The 15,901-nt window shown below is 36.1% G+C and overlaps 1 protein-coding gene across 1 annotated transcript; it reads left to right on the top strand.

Moving 5' to 3' along the window:
- Positions 1–535: 535 nt before the first annotated feature.
- Positions 536–14,974, top strand: ern2 (endoplasmic reticulum to nucleus signaling 2). The gene is made up of 22 exons (XM_026259658.1): positions 536–889; positions 2,682–2,799; positions 2,994–3,027; positions 3,741–3,813; positions 3,890–3,962; positions 4,250–4,372; positions 4,866–4,970; positions 5,082–5,349; positions 5,527–5,605; positions 5,682–5,835; positions 6,626–6,753; positions 7,150–7,278; positions 7,804–8,023; positions 9,340–9,430; positions 9,526–9,715; positions 10,694–10,793; positions 10,996–11,195; positions 11,348–11,495; positions 12,130–12,257; positions 12,328–12,451; positions 12,604–12,671; positions 13,149–14,974. Exons 1-22 carry the CDS (start codon positions 833–835, stop codon positions 13,320–13,322), a joined length of 2,784 nt encoding a protein of 927 aa, XP_026115443.1. The 5' UTR covers positions 536–832; the 3' UTR covers positions 13,323–14,974.
- The last annotated feature ends 927 nt before the right edge of the window (positions 14,975–15,901 follow it).

Below are 15,901 nucleotides of genomic sequence, written 5' to 3'. Positions count from 1 at the left end.
ATGTTTGTTTTAATTATTTACATTATTATTCATTTTGTTTATTTATAGACACTGAATTTCAAAAATAAAGCTAGGTTAATATTAGTAAAGAGTGTGACATCTAGCCCAGGTGTCCCCTTTATATACATTATAAATCTATATGTTGCATTCGATTAAGTTATACAAGTGTGCTCGGTATCTGTATAATTATTTGTTTAAAATAAAAGGTCATACATGTTTCAGTATGTTTTTTCTCTTCATTTTATTCAGGTAATAAAATAGTTTGTTCTGATGGCACTAAAGTTGCAGAAATTTTTCTTTTGCCCACTTTAAGAAGCAGAGAGAATATTCTATGCTGAACTTCGAAAGTAAAAGAAGAAGAGACAGAACAGGCCGTGTTGTCATCATTTGTCAGGGCCAAACTGTTATTGTTCCACGTGTTTTAAAATGACATCCAGTTTTCTCGAAACTCCGCCTTTCAACACAGCGCAACGAGACACTATTGGTCAGACGCGCTGTCAATCAAACAAAGATGGTCGTGCCTTCTAGTTTTGTACTGTATGGTCTTTGATTTGAGTGACATCACCAGTTCCGTCCCAACGCGGAAATGTGCAATATTTGTTATCATAATATAGGATCTGTTGTCTGGCATGTAGCAGACATATGATGAACCCTAGCAGTAATGTAAGTGACTGAATATGCTGCTGTGAAGTTTTTTCCGAAACTTTGTGATTATGGCGTTTTGTTTGAGAAGTTTTGAGCCCGTTCGACCTTAGTGTATATTTACTGACACGGACCTAGAACACGCCAAAACTTCAACCTCAGACGGACCTGTCCGATTCAGGGAGAAATTATGGACTGGAGGCATTTGCTGCTGCTGTTGCTTTGCTTCGCTGGAATAGTGTCACAGGTAAATACGGGGAAATTGATCTCATGTGTTTACCACTTTATGTTGCTGGTCACCACAGGGAATGCACGGGGACAGGGATATGTGTCGATCTATTTTTGGATAAGCAGAGGCGGGGTGCTCTGGGGTTCTTGGAATGGTAATTAAAAAGTAATAAATAAAACAAGAAAAATAAAACATGAATTACAGATTATTATTCGTTATTAATATATTATTTTATTATAATTAATAAAGTAATATAGTATATAGAGAATGATAATGAATAATGCGTGCGAGTGATTCATTTTGGCGAATCGATTCATTAGGATGGTTTGAACGAACCTATTAAAAACCGATTCACAGATTCTTTAGGTACCCTCCGCAGCGTTTAATATTCATTTTGTAGTGAAATTGTTGGTGTTTTAATTTTAGATTATCAAAGGATTACTGTAGTACTGTAGGTTGCATCTGTATTAAATATGTGGTAACTATGCCATTTTTTAGGAAATTGCATATTTGGTAAATATTTGTAATGATATGGTAATATTGAAAAGTACAATTATATAATAATAAAATTACTATTATTTTTTTCATGATCTTCTTTAGCACATTATACTACCCTCACAGTTTTATACCTAAACAAAACTGTCCAGTACAGTAACGTTACAGTGACTCGTTTCGAACGGGTCATTAAAAATAATCGGTTCAAAAGACCGACTCTTTCATTAGTTGACAGATTCAAGCAACATGTATGTTAAAGCTGGAAATACGAGTCTAATTTTTTCAAAGCTCATTTCAGTTTGAGTTTTTACAATAGTGTCACATTACCCGAAACTGACCACGAGACATGCATATGCGAGCGCTTAATAGGCTTTGTACTGGAGAGCTCGCGCAGTCCATGACGTATTGTTCCCAGAGCGCGCGCCTGTGTGTGTTATTACTGTGAATGTGTGAGAAAAGAGTGTTCAGTCAGTGTTAGGTTAGGTGATGCTATTAGATCATTTCTTTGAATCACCTACTGGCCCATGTGTTATAATGCTTGACCTGAGGTTATAGCACTGTTCTTTTATGCCCTCAGGATGAATAATTTTAAATTCAAACTATTGTATCCCCTAAAATAAATAATGATTGTATGCCTCAATGATATAACAGCTTAATGTTGTCATCCTACAAGTAAATTTGATACCTTTTGTACTGCTGTTTTTTAGTGGATCAAGGCAGTTTTGCAATGTTTCTGCAAGTTCTACAGTGAACTTTATTACAATACAGGGTGGACATGGACTCTGTGGGTCAGATAGAAATCTTACTGTAATGAACTAAATATGTGACTAGATTAAAAAATGATATTCAGAACCATGACAAACAGTTGAGTGATATTGACTCATTCAGAGTTGTTCATCCACATCTTCTCAGTCATATATTGTCAGGCAGTTTTTTGGTAAATATAGGAGTGGTGTTAAGAAGGATATCCTGGTTAATAGCCGTTGACTGTCAACCATGCTCTCTAACACAAACACACATGATCCTCCGAAGCTATAGTAGTGAGAACCTCATATGTTTTTTTTCTTTGTAAATAACATATTTGCTATACCCTCCCCCTGAATCTAACTCTTATAGACATGTTGGAGTTCAGACATATTAGATATAAAGCTAAATGTGATTAAAAAAAACACACACACACACACGCACGCACTCAGTCTCAAGAGAACACACACTGTGGATATTTCTGGATACATATCAGGTAGCGATTAGTTTAAAATAATTTGATATCTGCAGTGTGGAGTGTGAAATAATGTTTTACTGGTTTCTCTTTCAGTGTGAGGGAGGAAGTTCAGTTTCTCTCCCAGAATCTCTGCTCTTTGTTTCTACACTGGATGGAAGTCTGCATGCCGTCAGTAAACAGACAGGAGACATTAAATGGACGCTGAAAGAAGGTGTGTGTGTCTGTGTATGTGCATTATGAAAAATCATGATAGAAAGAATATTATTATATTGTAGTGCTGTTTTGTATAATTAAGAGAAATGTTTAAAGGGGAAAAAATATTCCATTATATATTTTTAAGAGTAGTGTAATTGAAGAATTAATATCTGCCAAACAACTTTAACCATTTTACTCTCTCTCTCTTAGATCCCATCATACAGGTTCCCACTTATTTCCAAGAGTAAGTGTTTAACAGCTTCAGAAACTGAATGAATGTACACTACCATTTGGGCTCATTAAGATAAAAAAATAAAAATAAAATTAAAGTCTCTTTTGCTCACCAAAAAATATGTTAGATATATTAGACCAGTAAATTTGTAAAATAGTATTTCTATTTTAAATAAACTTTTTTTTTTCTATTTCACTTTAAATTTAAAATATATTTAAAATTTGATTGCAAAAGTTAATTTTTCATCTACCATTACTGGTTTTCAGTGTCACATTCATTTTGAAATAAGTTATGCTTAATATTTAAAATATAACACGAAACCATCACACATTGTTTTCAGCATTCTTTGATGAATAGAAAATTCAGATAACACAGCATTTATTTGAAATAGAAATCTTTTTTAAAATTATAAATCCTGTTATTGTCAATTTTGATCCGCATAATGCATCTTTGCTGAAATAAGTAGTAAATATAATATAAAATAAAATATTAATACATAAAAAAATCTAACACATCTTACTAGGGTCAGTGTCTTGATCTTTAATGAATCTGTGATAACTTGCTTTTTCTCTGAATCAACATTTATTAATGACATCGCTATTGTATACTATTACTAAACCCAATTTAGTTAATGTTTTAAAATTGCACTCAGGTCTCACACCATTCTGGTATGTAATGCCCACTCTTTGTGATCCAACTTTAAAGTTATCTGTTTCCTCTTGAAGGCCAGGCTTTTTGCCAGATCCCAATGATGGCAGTCTGTATGTACTCGGTGGCAAGCGCAAAGAGGGTCTGATGGTGAGTCTCATACGCAGGGGTGCGAGTGTGTTTGCCAGAGTTACAGCTCAGTCAGTTTTATGAATCTTCTCTGCAGAAACTCCCGTTCACTATTCCAGAACTGGTCCAGTCTTCTCCCTGCAGGAGCTCCGATGGGGTGCTCTACACAGGTAATGTCAAACACATTTGTATTTGCTCGTAATGTTTTTGGTGAAATCTGTGTTTGATATCTGCATTTTGTGGTAACGATGGTTTTCTAGGGACATTTATATGAAAAAAAATGTGATTTCTTGTCCAGTGTGATCTTTTAAAGTTTATGGAAATTAATAAAAGCTTAAAAGTCATGGACATACTTGTTTGACTGAGCAGTGGGAACCATGATAGCATGTTCATAAAATGATCTGTGAAAAGCTCCAAGAGTACACTCTTATTTATTGTTCTATGTATATTTTCCCAGGTAAAAAACAGGATACTTGGTTTGTGGTTGATCCTCAGACAGGAGAAAAACAGACGAGTCTGAGCACCTCCTCTTCAAACTCCATTTGCCCCTCTGCCCCTCTGCTGTTCATTGGTCGCACAGGTCCGAACACATATACATAAACCTTGTCTTTGAATCATTCCTGAATTGCATGTGTATATATAATACACACACACTCACACACATATAAAGTAATACTTTCATTCAGTAAGAATGTGTTTAATTGATCAAAAGTAACAGTAAAGACAAAAATTATAAAATAAAAATATCCGAATATTTTTTTTTAAATGTTAAGCGGCACAACACTAATAAGAAATGTTTGTTGAGCATCAGATCAGCATATTAGAAGGATCATGTGACACTGAAGAATGCTGAAAATTCAGCTTAATTTAATCACAGAAATAAATTACATTTTAAAATATATCAAAATATTTTATATTAAAAATAGAAATAATCTATAAATATACATGTTTAATAATAAATAAATAAATGCAGCATTGGTAAGCATTATATTTTTTCTAAAACTTTTAAAAAATCGTATTGACCGCACACTTTTGATTGGTTGTAATGCATGTTTCCCTGTGTATGTCTGCAGAATATATGATCACCATGTATGATACAAAGACTCAGGAGCTCCGCTGGAATGCCACCTACAATGACTACTCAGCGCCTCTCTATGATGACAAAAAATATGAGTATAGTAGGTTCCCTATCAGGCATGCACTGGCCAGTCTATTGAATCTGTGAATTTGTAAGTATTTTAGGGGTATTTTTCAATTTCATCAAATTTGCATGTGTCTATGTATCACAGAGATGTCACACTTTGCATCCAGTGGGGACGGCCTGGTGGTTACTGTCGATCGGGACTCTGGTGAGGTCTTGTGGATGCAGAAGTTTGATTCTCCAGTGGCGGGGTTTTACTTGTGGAGTCAGGACAGTCTGCGGCGAGCTCCTCATCTCACAGTCGCAACAGAAACCCTGCGTTATCTGACCTTCACTGCAGAAAACACACAGTCCCACACCATGAAGTGGGCCTACCAGTTCACAAAAGAGAACCACAGCACTAAGACTCAGCTAGTGTAAGACAGTTTTACAGTTTTTTTCTTTAAGGGATAATTCACCTAAAAAAAAAATCTTAAACTTATAAATCTTATAAATCTTATAAATCATTAACTCACCACTATGCAACAAGTCAATTGACTACCTTATTATAAAGTATTATTTTATAGTAATATAGTGTGTGTATATTTTGATAGTCCTACTCTCTATGTTGGCAAGACGGACTCTCATCTGTATGCTTCTACCTCTCTTGTGCATCAAGGTGTGGCAATTGTGGTAAGTTCTGCTCTCCAGTATTCAAAACCAATCGTAAAATTGACTTCTGATTAACCTTATCCTGTTTCCATATCAGCCAAAAGGTCTCACTCTTGCACGCATCGAGGGGCCAATCACAGCTGGCGTCACAATGGGTAATGGGCGGCCCGAGTGTGAGATTACACCCAGCACTGATGTGAAATATCCACCGGGAAGCAGCAGCTCCCTGCAGAATCAGTGGCTGCTGATTGGTATGGCCAGCTCTTCAATGCATTTATTTTTGTATCGCTCACATGCATACTTAAATATGTGTAATTCAAGATAAATACAAATGCAATGCTGCAACACCCACAGTTTAAGTTCTAGCTCACAAGTTTCAGGACTGAGGTTTGAATATTTGAGAATAATAATACCCTCCATCACCTGAAACCATTGGCCTATGCTCATAAAACTGTTGGCCTAAAGTAGCGATGTTTATCTGTAAATGGATATGTAACGATAAAAACTCCACATACATCGGGAAGAAGGAGGCGGGAACTGGCGCACAATCAAAACATAATTTTAATATTCAAAATAAATACAAAACAGCGCGTCAGCCCCTCACGGCGACTGACGCGCACAAATAAAAAGCAAACACATAAACTAATGTCCCAGGCCTGGTCCTCTCTCGTCCTTCACTATAGTCGATCCAGTTTTATATCCTTCCATCTCCTACGTGGGACTCGATACCGACGGTGGGGCGCAGGTGTAACTCATCTCCAATCACTACACCTGGCCTCACTCCTCGTTCCCACGCCTCTCGGCCCCGCCCCACTCGCCACAGGATAATGATGTCATTTTATTCATTCAAAAACATATATTCATTATATTAATTATATAAAAATGTAAGTTTAATTAAAAACAATCAATATATCACACATAATTAATCAAAAATATATTATATTATATTATATTATATTATTTGTTACTACCTTTAATGTTAATTTAGTCAATATCTCTCTCTCTCTGTGTGTGTGTGTGTGTGTGTGTGTGTGCGAGTAGGTCACCATGAAGTCCCTCCTTCGGCTCACACCACAATGTTGAGAGATTTCCCAGAGAATCTGCAGCGCTCTGGTGATGTCATCCCACCTCAAGGTTCTGGTTCTTCTTTCCGTCCTGCCTCTCACCCTGTGAGTCCAATGCACAGTTGACTCCGAAATGAAAAAGTCTGTCATTTATTCACCCTCATGTTGTTCAAAGCCTGCATTATTTAACCTGCATTATGTTATTGCTTTTGTGAAAAACACATAAAGTGATATTTTGTATAATGTTTGCACTGCTATTTTCCAAAAACTGTCAAAAAGGTAATAATGCCATAAAAATACCATAAGAAGCAATCTATACATAAAGGTATCAATAAAGTAACCTATGTAACTTTTGCTTTATATTCCAATTCATAATGTTAATTTGAGAGCTGTACTGTACATCCTTAAATTAAATTGTTAAATAAATTGTGATTTTGAAGACTGATTGGCTGTAGGCCAATGAAAATCACATAGCATAAACTTGTCATCTTTTGTTCACAGTTGCCACCGGTAACAAAGCCCAGCACTTCCCCCGTGTTGCCAGACTCCTTGACCTCTGACCCCATGACCGTGCTGGTGATAACACTGCTGCTGGGAGCCTGGATTGCCTTCCTGCTAACACACAAAAGGGTGTGTAGTAGAGAGTGTGTTTTGAATGAATTAGTATCAGTATCAGTGTTCCTCTAAAGTAGCCTTCTGATGTTAATGAGTATATAATTTATTTGTTTATTAATTTGTTTATTATTAGTAGTGACACCATCTTAGGTGGATAAATATATAGGTGGATAATATTTATTATATACTTATATGTGTATGTACATCTATAAATATGCGGGAAGTCGTGGCCTAGTAGAGTTTGACTCCTACCCCTAAGGTTTTGGGTTCAAGTCTCGGGTGGCAATACCATGACTTAGGTGACCTTGAGCAGGGCACTGAACCCCCAGCTGCTCCCCGGGCGCCGCAGCATACATGGCTCCCCACTGCTCCGGGTGTGTGTTCATGGTGTGTGTGTGCACTTTGGATGGGTTAAATGCAGAGCACAAATTCTGAGTATGGTTCAACATACTTGGCTGTATGTCACGTCACTTTCACATAAGTGTGTATATAATATAAATAAACAAGTATAAAACTTCTCGTTCTTTTCTTTTCGATAAGCCTGTCAGAAAATCCCAGAGATCTGAAGAGCCAGTGGACTCTAACCCCCTGCCGGTGTTGACCAATCAGAGCGCTGCCACAGAGCCCAACACTCCGTCCTCAACCTCATCCTTTAACAACAACAGCCATTCAGAGAAGACTAGTTCTGTTGCATCCAATCAAACTCAGCCATTCTCAAGCAAAGACTCCGCCCCAATCACAACAGCTGCTCAATCACAAAGTACGGAAACTATTCTATATCTATATCAACTATTGAACCTTATTCATGAAACACAAAAACAAATTTCTGTGCAAAACCTATTAAATTCAAACTATTCTTAAAGGGGGGGTGAAATGCTATTTCATGCATACTGAGTTTTTTACACTGTTAAAGAGTTGGATTCCCATGCTAAACATGGACAAAGTTTCAAAAATTAAGTTGTACGTTTGAAGGAGTATTTCTGTTCCAAAAATACTCTTTCCAGTGTGTCACAAGTTTCGGAAAGTTTTTTTCGAGTATGGCTCTGTGTGACGTTAGATGGAGCAGAATTTCCTTATATGGGTCCTGAGGCACTTCTCCCGGAAGAGCGCGCGCTCCCGTATAGAAGAGCACTGAGATGCTGAGCACAGACAATCACTGATCAGAGCGAGAGCGTCGCGAAATGTCACAAAAGAAGTGTGTTTTTGGTTGCCAGGGCAAGACAACCCTGCACAGATAACCAAAGAAAAAACAGCATTAAGGGACCAGTGGATGGAGTTTATTTTTACAGAGCATCAACAGAGTTGTGCAAGTGTTTTTGTTTGTTCCCTGCATTTCGAAGATGCTTGTTTTACAAAGAAGGCCCAGTTTGACGACGGATTTGCGTATCGTTTATTTCTTAAGGATGATGCAATCCCAAGGAAAAAGGGTCACGATCGTGTGTTGGAACCGCAGGTGGTGAGTAAAACTGCTTCAAATATCTCTGCCTCCTTGTTAGTGCGTCCGCCTCCCATCGGAGACCCGGGTTCGAGCCCCGCTCGGTGCGAGTCGTTGCTGCTGCTGCTCTCGTTCAGTTTCAGCCTCGGGATCTGATTCTGGATCATAAATAAATGGCTGAATCTGACTGTAAGCCATGGTTTGTTTTGGATGATGGTTTTTCCCTCACGGTAATGTCACAGCTTCCAAACGCTCTCAACGCAAAAGCCAACTGGCGCTCGTGATTCTTTAGCTCCGCCCACACGTCACGCCTCCAGTCGGTCGTGTTTTTCCCGGGAAAAATCGGTACAGACTATCTTTCTCTTATGAATATAATAAAACTAAAGACTTTTTGGAGTTATGAAGGATGCAGTACTACTCTATAGGTACTCAAGATTAACAGGATATTGAGTGAAAACGAGCATTTCACCCCCCCTTTAAGTAAATTATTGCTTTTTTTATGCATTTCATGAATGAGGCCTATTGTTCTTTCCTTTTATCTAAAATAAGCAGTTTATTTCATTTACAAATCAGAATGTATGTAATTCACTATAATTTAAGCCTTTGTGTTTTTTAAATTGTGTGTAACTCATATTCTTCAGGTGAACAGCCTGACGTTTTGGAAGTTGGAAAAATCTCTTTCAGTCCTGTTGAGGTGTTGGGCCATGGGACAGAGGGAACCTTTGTGTTCCGGTGGGTTATTATGAAAAGTGATGCTAGTTTTTCACTGGTTTGTTTGGTTTGGTTGGTTGTTCTTTATCCTTAATTCACCACTGTTATGGATGCAGGGGTCATTTTGACGGTCGGCGTGTGGCAGTAAAGCGTATCCTTCCAGAGTGCGTGGAGTTTGCAGAGCGAGAGGTTCAGCTCCTCCGAGAATCAGACGAGCATCCAAATGTCATCCGTTACTTCTGCACAGAGCGGGACAGACAGTTCACTTACATTGCCATAGAGCTATGTGCCGCTACACTCCAGCAGGTGTGTTTTAGTGAGTGTGTGTGTTTGTAGAAACACAACAGTGCTTTTGAATGTGGTATTCATTTGCTTTCTGTTTTTCACTGTTTTATCATGATTTTTAAAGTTGGTCTACATTGGGGCAGGAACATCAGAATTTTATAATTAGAATTGAAAATTCAGCCAGTGTCTTAAAACCATGGAGTGTTTTTGTTTTTGTTAGTTTTTTGTTATATTAGTATTATTAGACTATTATTATAGTATTCATTAATATGTTGAATTTTTTTTTTTCATTTTTCATTTTATTTTAGTTTTTGTTTGTTGCTTTTATTAGTTTTTTTACTTTATTTTTATTTCACTTAACATTCTACTGAAAGTGTTTCTAATTAATAATAATAATTAATCTAATATTTATATTTTATTTTATTTCAGCTTTATTTCAATTAACGAAAACACTTTTAAAGTTTTAGTTTTAACAATAACAACATTGAAACCATGTAGCCACAACAAAAATTTGTCTTTAATCCCATGCAGTTTTTTTTTGTGTTATTAATAAACGTTCTTGAAATTAATCTTATTTTCATTTCAGTTTTAGTAATGTTAATACTTTAAAAATGTCTAATATTTATATTTTTCAATTTATTTCAGCTTTATTTCAGTTAACAAAAATGCTTTTTAAAGTTTCAATTTGACTTAACAATAACAAAACGTAATTAGATTTATGTTTAAAACAAACTGCCAATCCAACTTAAAATACACTTATATTCAAGATTCATTCTCTGACAAATATGCAAAACACTTCACATGTTACAGATTTGACAACACATTTTAAAGATTTCTACTGACAAGCAAGACAATAACTGTGATCACAAATAGACTTTGTGCACTACTAATACAACTGTATTTTTGTACATTTTTAGTATTCAATTTCATCTGTATAATAATAATCACAACTGATTTGTTTCCATGCACTCTGATTGAGTTTTTCTGTTTGGTATGCAGTATGTGGAGGACCCAAGCTGTCCTTATTCAGACCTGAACCCAGTGTCCCTGCTGGACCAGACCATGTGTGGCCTTAATCACCTGCACTCCCTCAACATCGGTGAGTCACTGTTGCCATAGCAACGATTTCAATCATAACTTCCTTCCTGTAACTTCTTAAAATTGCATCACAGTTGCACATGGTAGTGTTGCATTGCACAAATGTTTATTAAGTGCCATCAAAGTAATTGGATAGTGACAGTACATATGCATGCAAGCAGACGGACTCACCTTCATTTGTAATGTGTTCCTCTCGTGCTCAGTTCACAGGGATTTAAAGCCACGTAATATTTTGCTCTCTCTCCCGGGGGCACTGGGTCGAGTCCGGGCGGTGATCTCAGATTTCGGCTTGTGCAAGAAGCTTCCAGATGGTCGCCATAGTTTCAGCCTACGCTCTGGAATACCAGGAACCGAAGGCTGGATTGCCCCTGAATTACTCATAAATGCTCCAAAAGGGAACCCTGTACGACCATACAAACACACACACACACACACACACGTCACAAGTTCAGTTTAAAAAACAGATACTGTTGTCTACCGAATTTTAAAAACTTGCTAAATAAGATATATTCTGTATAAGTTTGTCTCATTTTCCCTCTATTTTTCTGTCTTTAGACAAGTGCTGTGGATATATTTTCGGCCGGATGTGTGTTTTATTATGTGACGTCCAAAGGACAGCATCCGTTTGGTGACACTCTACGGCGTCAAGCTAATATCCTCTCTGGAATCTATAACCTTGACCACTTTATGGAGGATATACATGGTTTGTGCATGCATGATTTTGAAGTATATGGATGTGCACTTTCCGTTTGTAGAAGTGTCCGGTTTTGTTTAAACACTGTTATGACTGACTTAAAGGGATAGTACATCCAAAAATAAAAATCACACAGTATCATTAATTAAATATTCTTAGCGTTAACTAATATAATTATGTTGTTTGGCTAGTTCCTACTGATAAATAAGATCTAAAATCTTTTTAATGAGTAACAGTTTTCAAAATACGATTGTTTGAACACTATTTGGCATTTTAACTAATAACTGTGTTGCTTGGCTGATTAACAAGTGTGAATGAATAAATCAGATCTTAAAGTTTTTGATACTAGTAAAGCATGAAAATACCATAGTATGTTTGCAGATATTTAAACATGCTAATGTAACATATTTGTTTATCTGAAAAACAATTATACAGTCAGTTATTCTCTTTTGAAAATGTGCGTTCTGGCCCGGAATGTCGGTCTTTGTTTTGGTTTGTGAAACCCGCCCACTGCCAGTTTACCCAGTTGTATTTCGGCACCCCGGGTTGCCAGTTGGCGAAAAAACACAGTGTATTTCTTTTCATTCAAACACTCATATTTGAATAGCTTCTTAACGTTTTCTGGCTGTTTTGGTGTTTGTAGAGGATGTGATTGGCAGAGATCTGATTGAGCGGATGATCAGTCCTGAACCAGAGACGCGTCCTTCAGCAGCGTCCATCCTCAAGCATCCCTTCTTTTGGAGCCCAGAGAAACAGCTGCAGTTCTTTCAGGTGTGTGTTTTTGTGTGTTCATTGTGTACAGTGAGAAAGTGCAATGCTGAAGTTGTTCTTTTGGCTCTAGGATGTCAGTGACAGAATAGAGAAGGAGCCAGCAGACAGCGGTATAGTGACCCGTCTGGAGAACTCGGGCAGATCTGTTGTAAGAACCAACTGGAGGATGCACATATCAGCACCACTGCAGGCTGGTAAGCACTGCTACCACTGTACTTTTCTTTGACAGAAATATTGAAAAAAAGTGGAATGTTTTAAATGTATATAAAATGACAAATGTTTCAATTCATGTTCATGCATGTCTATATATTTGCATGCCTAATATAAAACTATTTCAATCTGGCAGATCTTAGAAGATTTCGTACCTATAAAGGAAACTCTGTGAGAGATCTACTTAGAGCACTGAGAAATAAAGTAAGTGTTTAGAACTTTTATGTTTTTATGTCAATAATCGCATAAAAAAACAATTCATATTGCACTGATAATATATTATAATATACACTATCATTCAAAAGGGGTCCGTAAGATTTAAAAAATATTTTCTTGAAAGAAGTTTCTTATCAAAATGTAAAAAAATCGTTTAAACAGTAAAAACAGTAATATTTTGTAATGATATTACAATGTAAAATAACAGTTTTCTGTTTTTATATATTTTAAAATGTCATATTTCTGTGAATTTTCACTTTTGATGTTTAATATGTGTTAATTTCTTAAAAAAAAAAAAAAATCAGTCTGACCCAGACTTTTGAATATAATATAATATAATATAATATAATATAATATAATATAATATAATATAATATAATATAATATAATATAATATAATATAATATAATATAATATAATATAATATAATATAATGCCTAACCTGTCTTCTAATGTTTTTAACAGAAACATCATTATCATGAGCTCCCACCAGAGGTTCAAACTGCTCTCGGTGAAGTCCCTGATGGCTTCGTGGCATATTTTACCTCCCGTTTCCCCCGGTTACTGCTTCACACGCATTCAGCGCTTAGCATCTGTGCCCCCGAGAGACTCTTTCACCCATACTACCACCATCCATAGAGACGTGCTTGTTTGTTCCTACACTGGAGTGGAGAGGAAAAGTAAGATCCTTAAGGAAATGGAGAACTTGACGACTCAACTAAACACTGTCGATGTATAATCCTGCACTTCAGAACTGTGAGCACATTTCGTTGCAAGAGCACTGATGACAGATTTTACCTAAACATTTGCTGAGCGAAATTTACCCAGGTTTTTTATGTCTATGCTTTTACAGAAAAAGGTTTTATAGGTCAGATTAACCAGATGAGTTACTGAGTGTATTAATGGGCTTTTACAGAGCTGCCATTGTTGCTGCTGGTTTTATGATGTGAACCAAAGAGCAAAGAAATAATAAGGCCATATTTTCCACCAATAAATTGGCAGATGTTCTACCATTTCTGTCAGTTTTATTTTAATTCTGACATTTAACACAGAAGATTACTGAATTGCCAGCCAACTACTTATATTCTTAATAAGTAGAAAATTAAATGATATTATTTTTATATTAAGGACATTTTTATAGGATAGTTCACCACACAATTCTGTCATCTGTCAACTGTATTTTCATCCACATGCTGTTCCAAACTCATGACTTACTTTCATCCATGGAACACAAAAAGAGAAAGTATTAAAGTTTCTAAATGGGGTGGAAATATTCTCTTTAGATATCATAAATGTGGTTTATTTTGTGCAGGATGTTCCAGGTGTTCTGAAGCCATTCAGTAGCTTTATGTGAGATTATGACTGAGAAAAAAAAACACTGAGTACCGAGAGTACCCTACGCAATTGCATGGTTTGCATTATGCCTTAACGCGCTACTGGTTAAGCTTAAAGAATGATAAAAGCCAGCACTACATCCATTGATATCTGCAGAAATATGAAGATCTTTGATAATTAGGACTAAAAACTAAAAATGCTAATTTATTATATTAGTTCATTTGTACACCAAGTGTACATGTATATGTATTTGTGTGATTCGGATAAATTGGGACTGGGGTTGGGATTTTTTTTCTTTGGTTTTGCTTTGTGTGGCTTGAATTGCAGCTTTGTGCTACATTTATGGATCTTTTACAGTCCATCACACATTGCAAGCATCTCCATCTCTCAGTGTTACAGCTTCAAAACATTAATATTGTGTTTCCTTGAAGTATTTTACAGCCTGCTGTACACTAGTTGGATACTTCTAGTTTAAAAACAAAATGATTTATATATATATATATATATATATATATATATATATATATATATATATATAAATTAAGCAGTGAGGATTTTTGCCACTGGAAATTCACTCAAATCACTGAATGTGGCAATACTAGTGCCTTTGTTTTTCTACCCATTGATGATTACATTTATACTGATTGTTTTGCCAAAAATATCTTTGTATCTATTTGTAACAGTGGCACAGATCCAACAACTGTAATACTTGATTCAGATTAATGTTGTTGCAGATGTGTTTGTTGTGGATTTCTATTAAACAATGGGAAAAAAAAAGATCCTTTCAGGTGGTATTAACATTATGTGTTACAAGGTATTACAATGTACTTCAAAAAATATCATGCTATTACCATTGTGTATGCGCACAGACATGTTAGTACCATGCATCTACAAAACACTTCAGTTATATAATCTTGCTTTGTTTTGAGCGCCAAAATAAATGAAGTGTACTTTTACATTTTTGATTGAGTTTATTTTTATATATTATTTTACTCTTATTTGCACATGTTGTCTTAAAGAAACATAAGCTTAAGGTCCATATGCTTGTGACATCAAGTCATTTCTATAAATCAGCAAACAAGCAATATGTTTGGATTTGTTAAGAATTTTAAAGATTTTGTCTCTTCTGCTCACCGAGGCTGCTTTTATTTGTTTAAAAAAGTACAATAAAAACAGTAATATTGTTAAATATTACAATTTACATTAAAATTTATTAGTAATAGTCTATTTTAATATCTTTTAAAATGTAATTTACTTCTGTGATGGCAAAGCTGTTTTGTTATATAAATGTATCAGCGGTCACTTGAAATCAAGTTAAGGCAACCTGACAAAAGTTTTAAACTACTAAATGATACTAAATGCACTTTTACAAGTACTTTGAATTGAATGTGTTGGCAGGGTGTGTACACAACCGCCCTATGATAAAAATCCACAGTGTGTTTTTTTTTTTATCTACTAAAATCTTCTGCAGGAAAGTAATGGGAGTTACCAGATCAAGGTGTTTTTACACCATGATACCTAATTGGTTGATGTAATAGTGATGTTAGGTTTAGGGGTGAGGTTGGGTTAAGGGGGATAATTTAGATTGCATGATTCAGAAACACCCAGCAGTTTGAAAACACCCACATGGTGATAAACGTCCACTTTTGCTCTGCAGAGACCCAAGTCTCAAATTTTTACCCATTTGTCAAATCAAAGCCGATCTCAGATGCCTGTCTTTGTGACATCACAAAACAGGCCCCTCCCACGATAGTTTGATTGACAGTGGCGTTTCAGCAGACTGGACTGGTGTCTCAACCTTAGAGCCCTCCCTGAGTGAGCGGTCACCAGTCCGCCATTGTTTCACCGCTGGAGCAGATGCAGACAAGAATGACTCCTAAGGG

Source organism: Carassius auratus, chromosome 1 (assembly GCF_003368295.1).
Source record: "Carassius auratus strain Wakin chromosome 1, ASM336829v1, whole genome shotgun sequence".
NCBI lineage: Eukaryota > Metazoa > Chordata > Actinopteri > Cypriniformes > Cyprinidae > Carassius > Carassius auratus.
This window is presented reverse-complemented; position numbering and strand designations above follow the sequence as displayed.

What these genes read in the sequence shown, in the direction of transcription:
- ern2 (XM_026259658.1), top strand. Translation starts at nt 833, where the DNA reads ATGGACTGGAGGCATTTGCTGCTGCTGTTGCTTTGCTTCGCTGGAATA. An exon ending in AGCACTAAGACTCAGCTAGT is followed by an intron (nt 5,350 to 5,526) that starts GTAAGACAGTTT and finishes ATATTTTGATAG; the next exon opens with TCCTACTCTCTATGTTGGCA. An exon ending in GTGCCGCTACACTCCAGCAG is followed by an intron (nt 9,716 to 10,693) that starts GTGTGTTTTAGT and finishes TTTGGTATGCAG; the next exon opens with TATGTGGAGGACCCAAGCTG.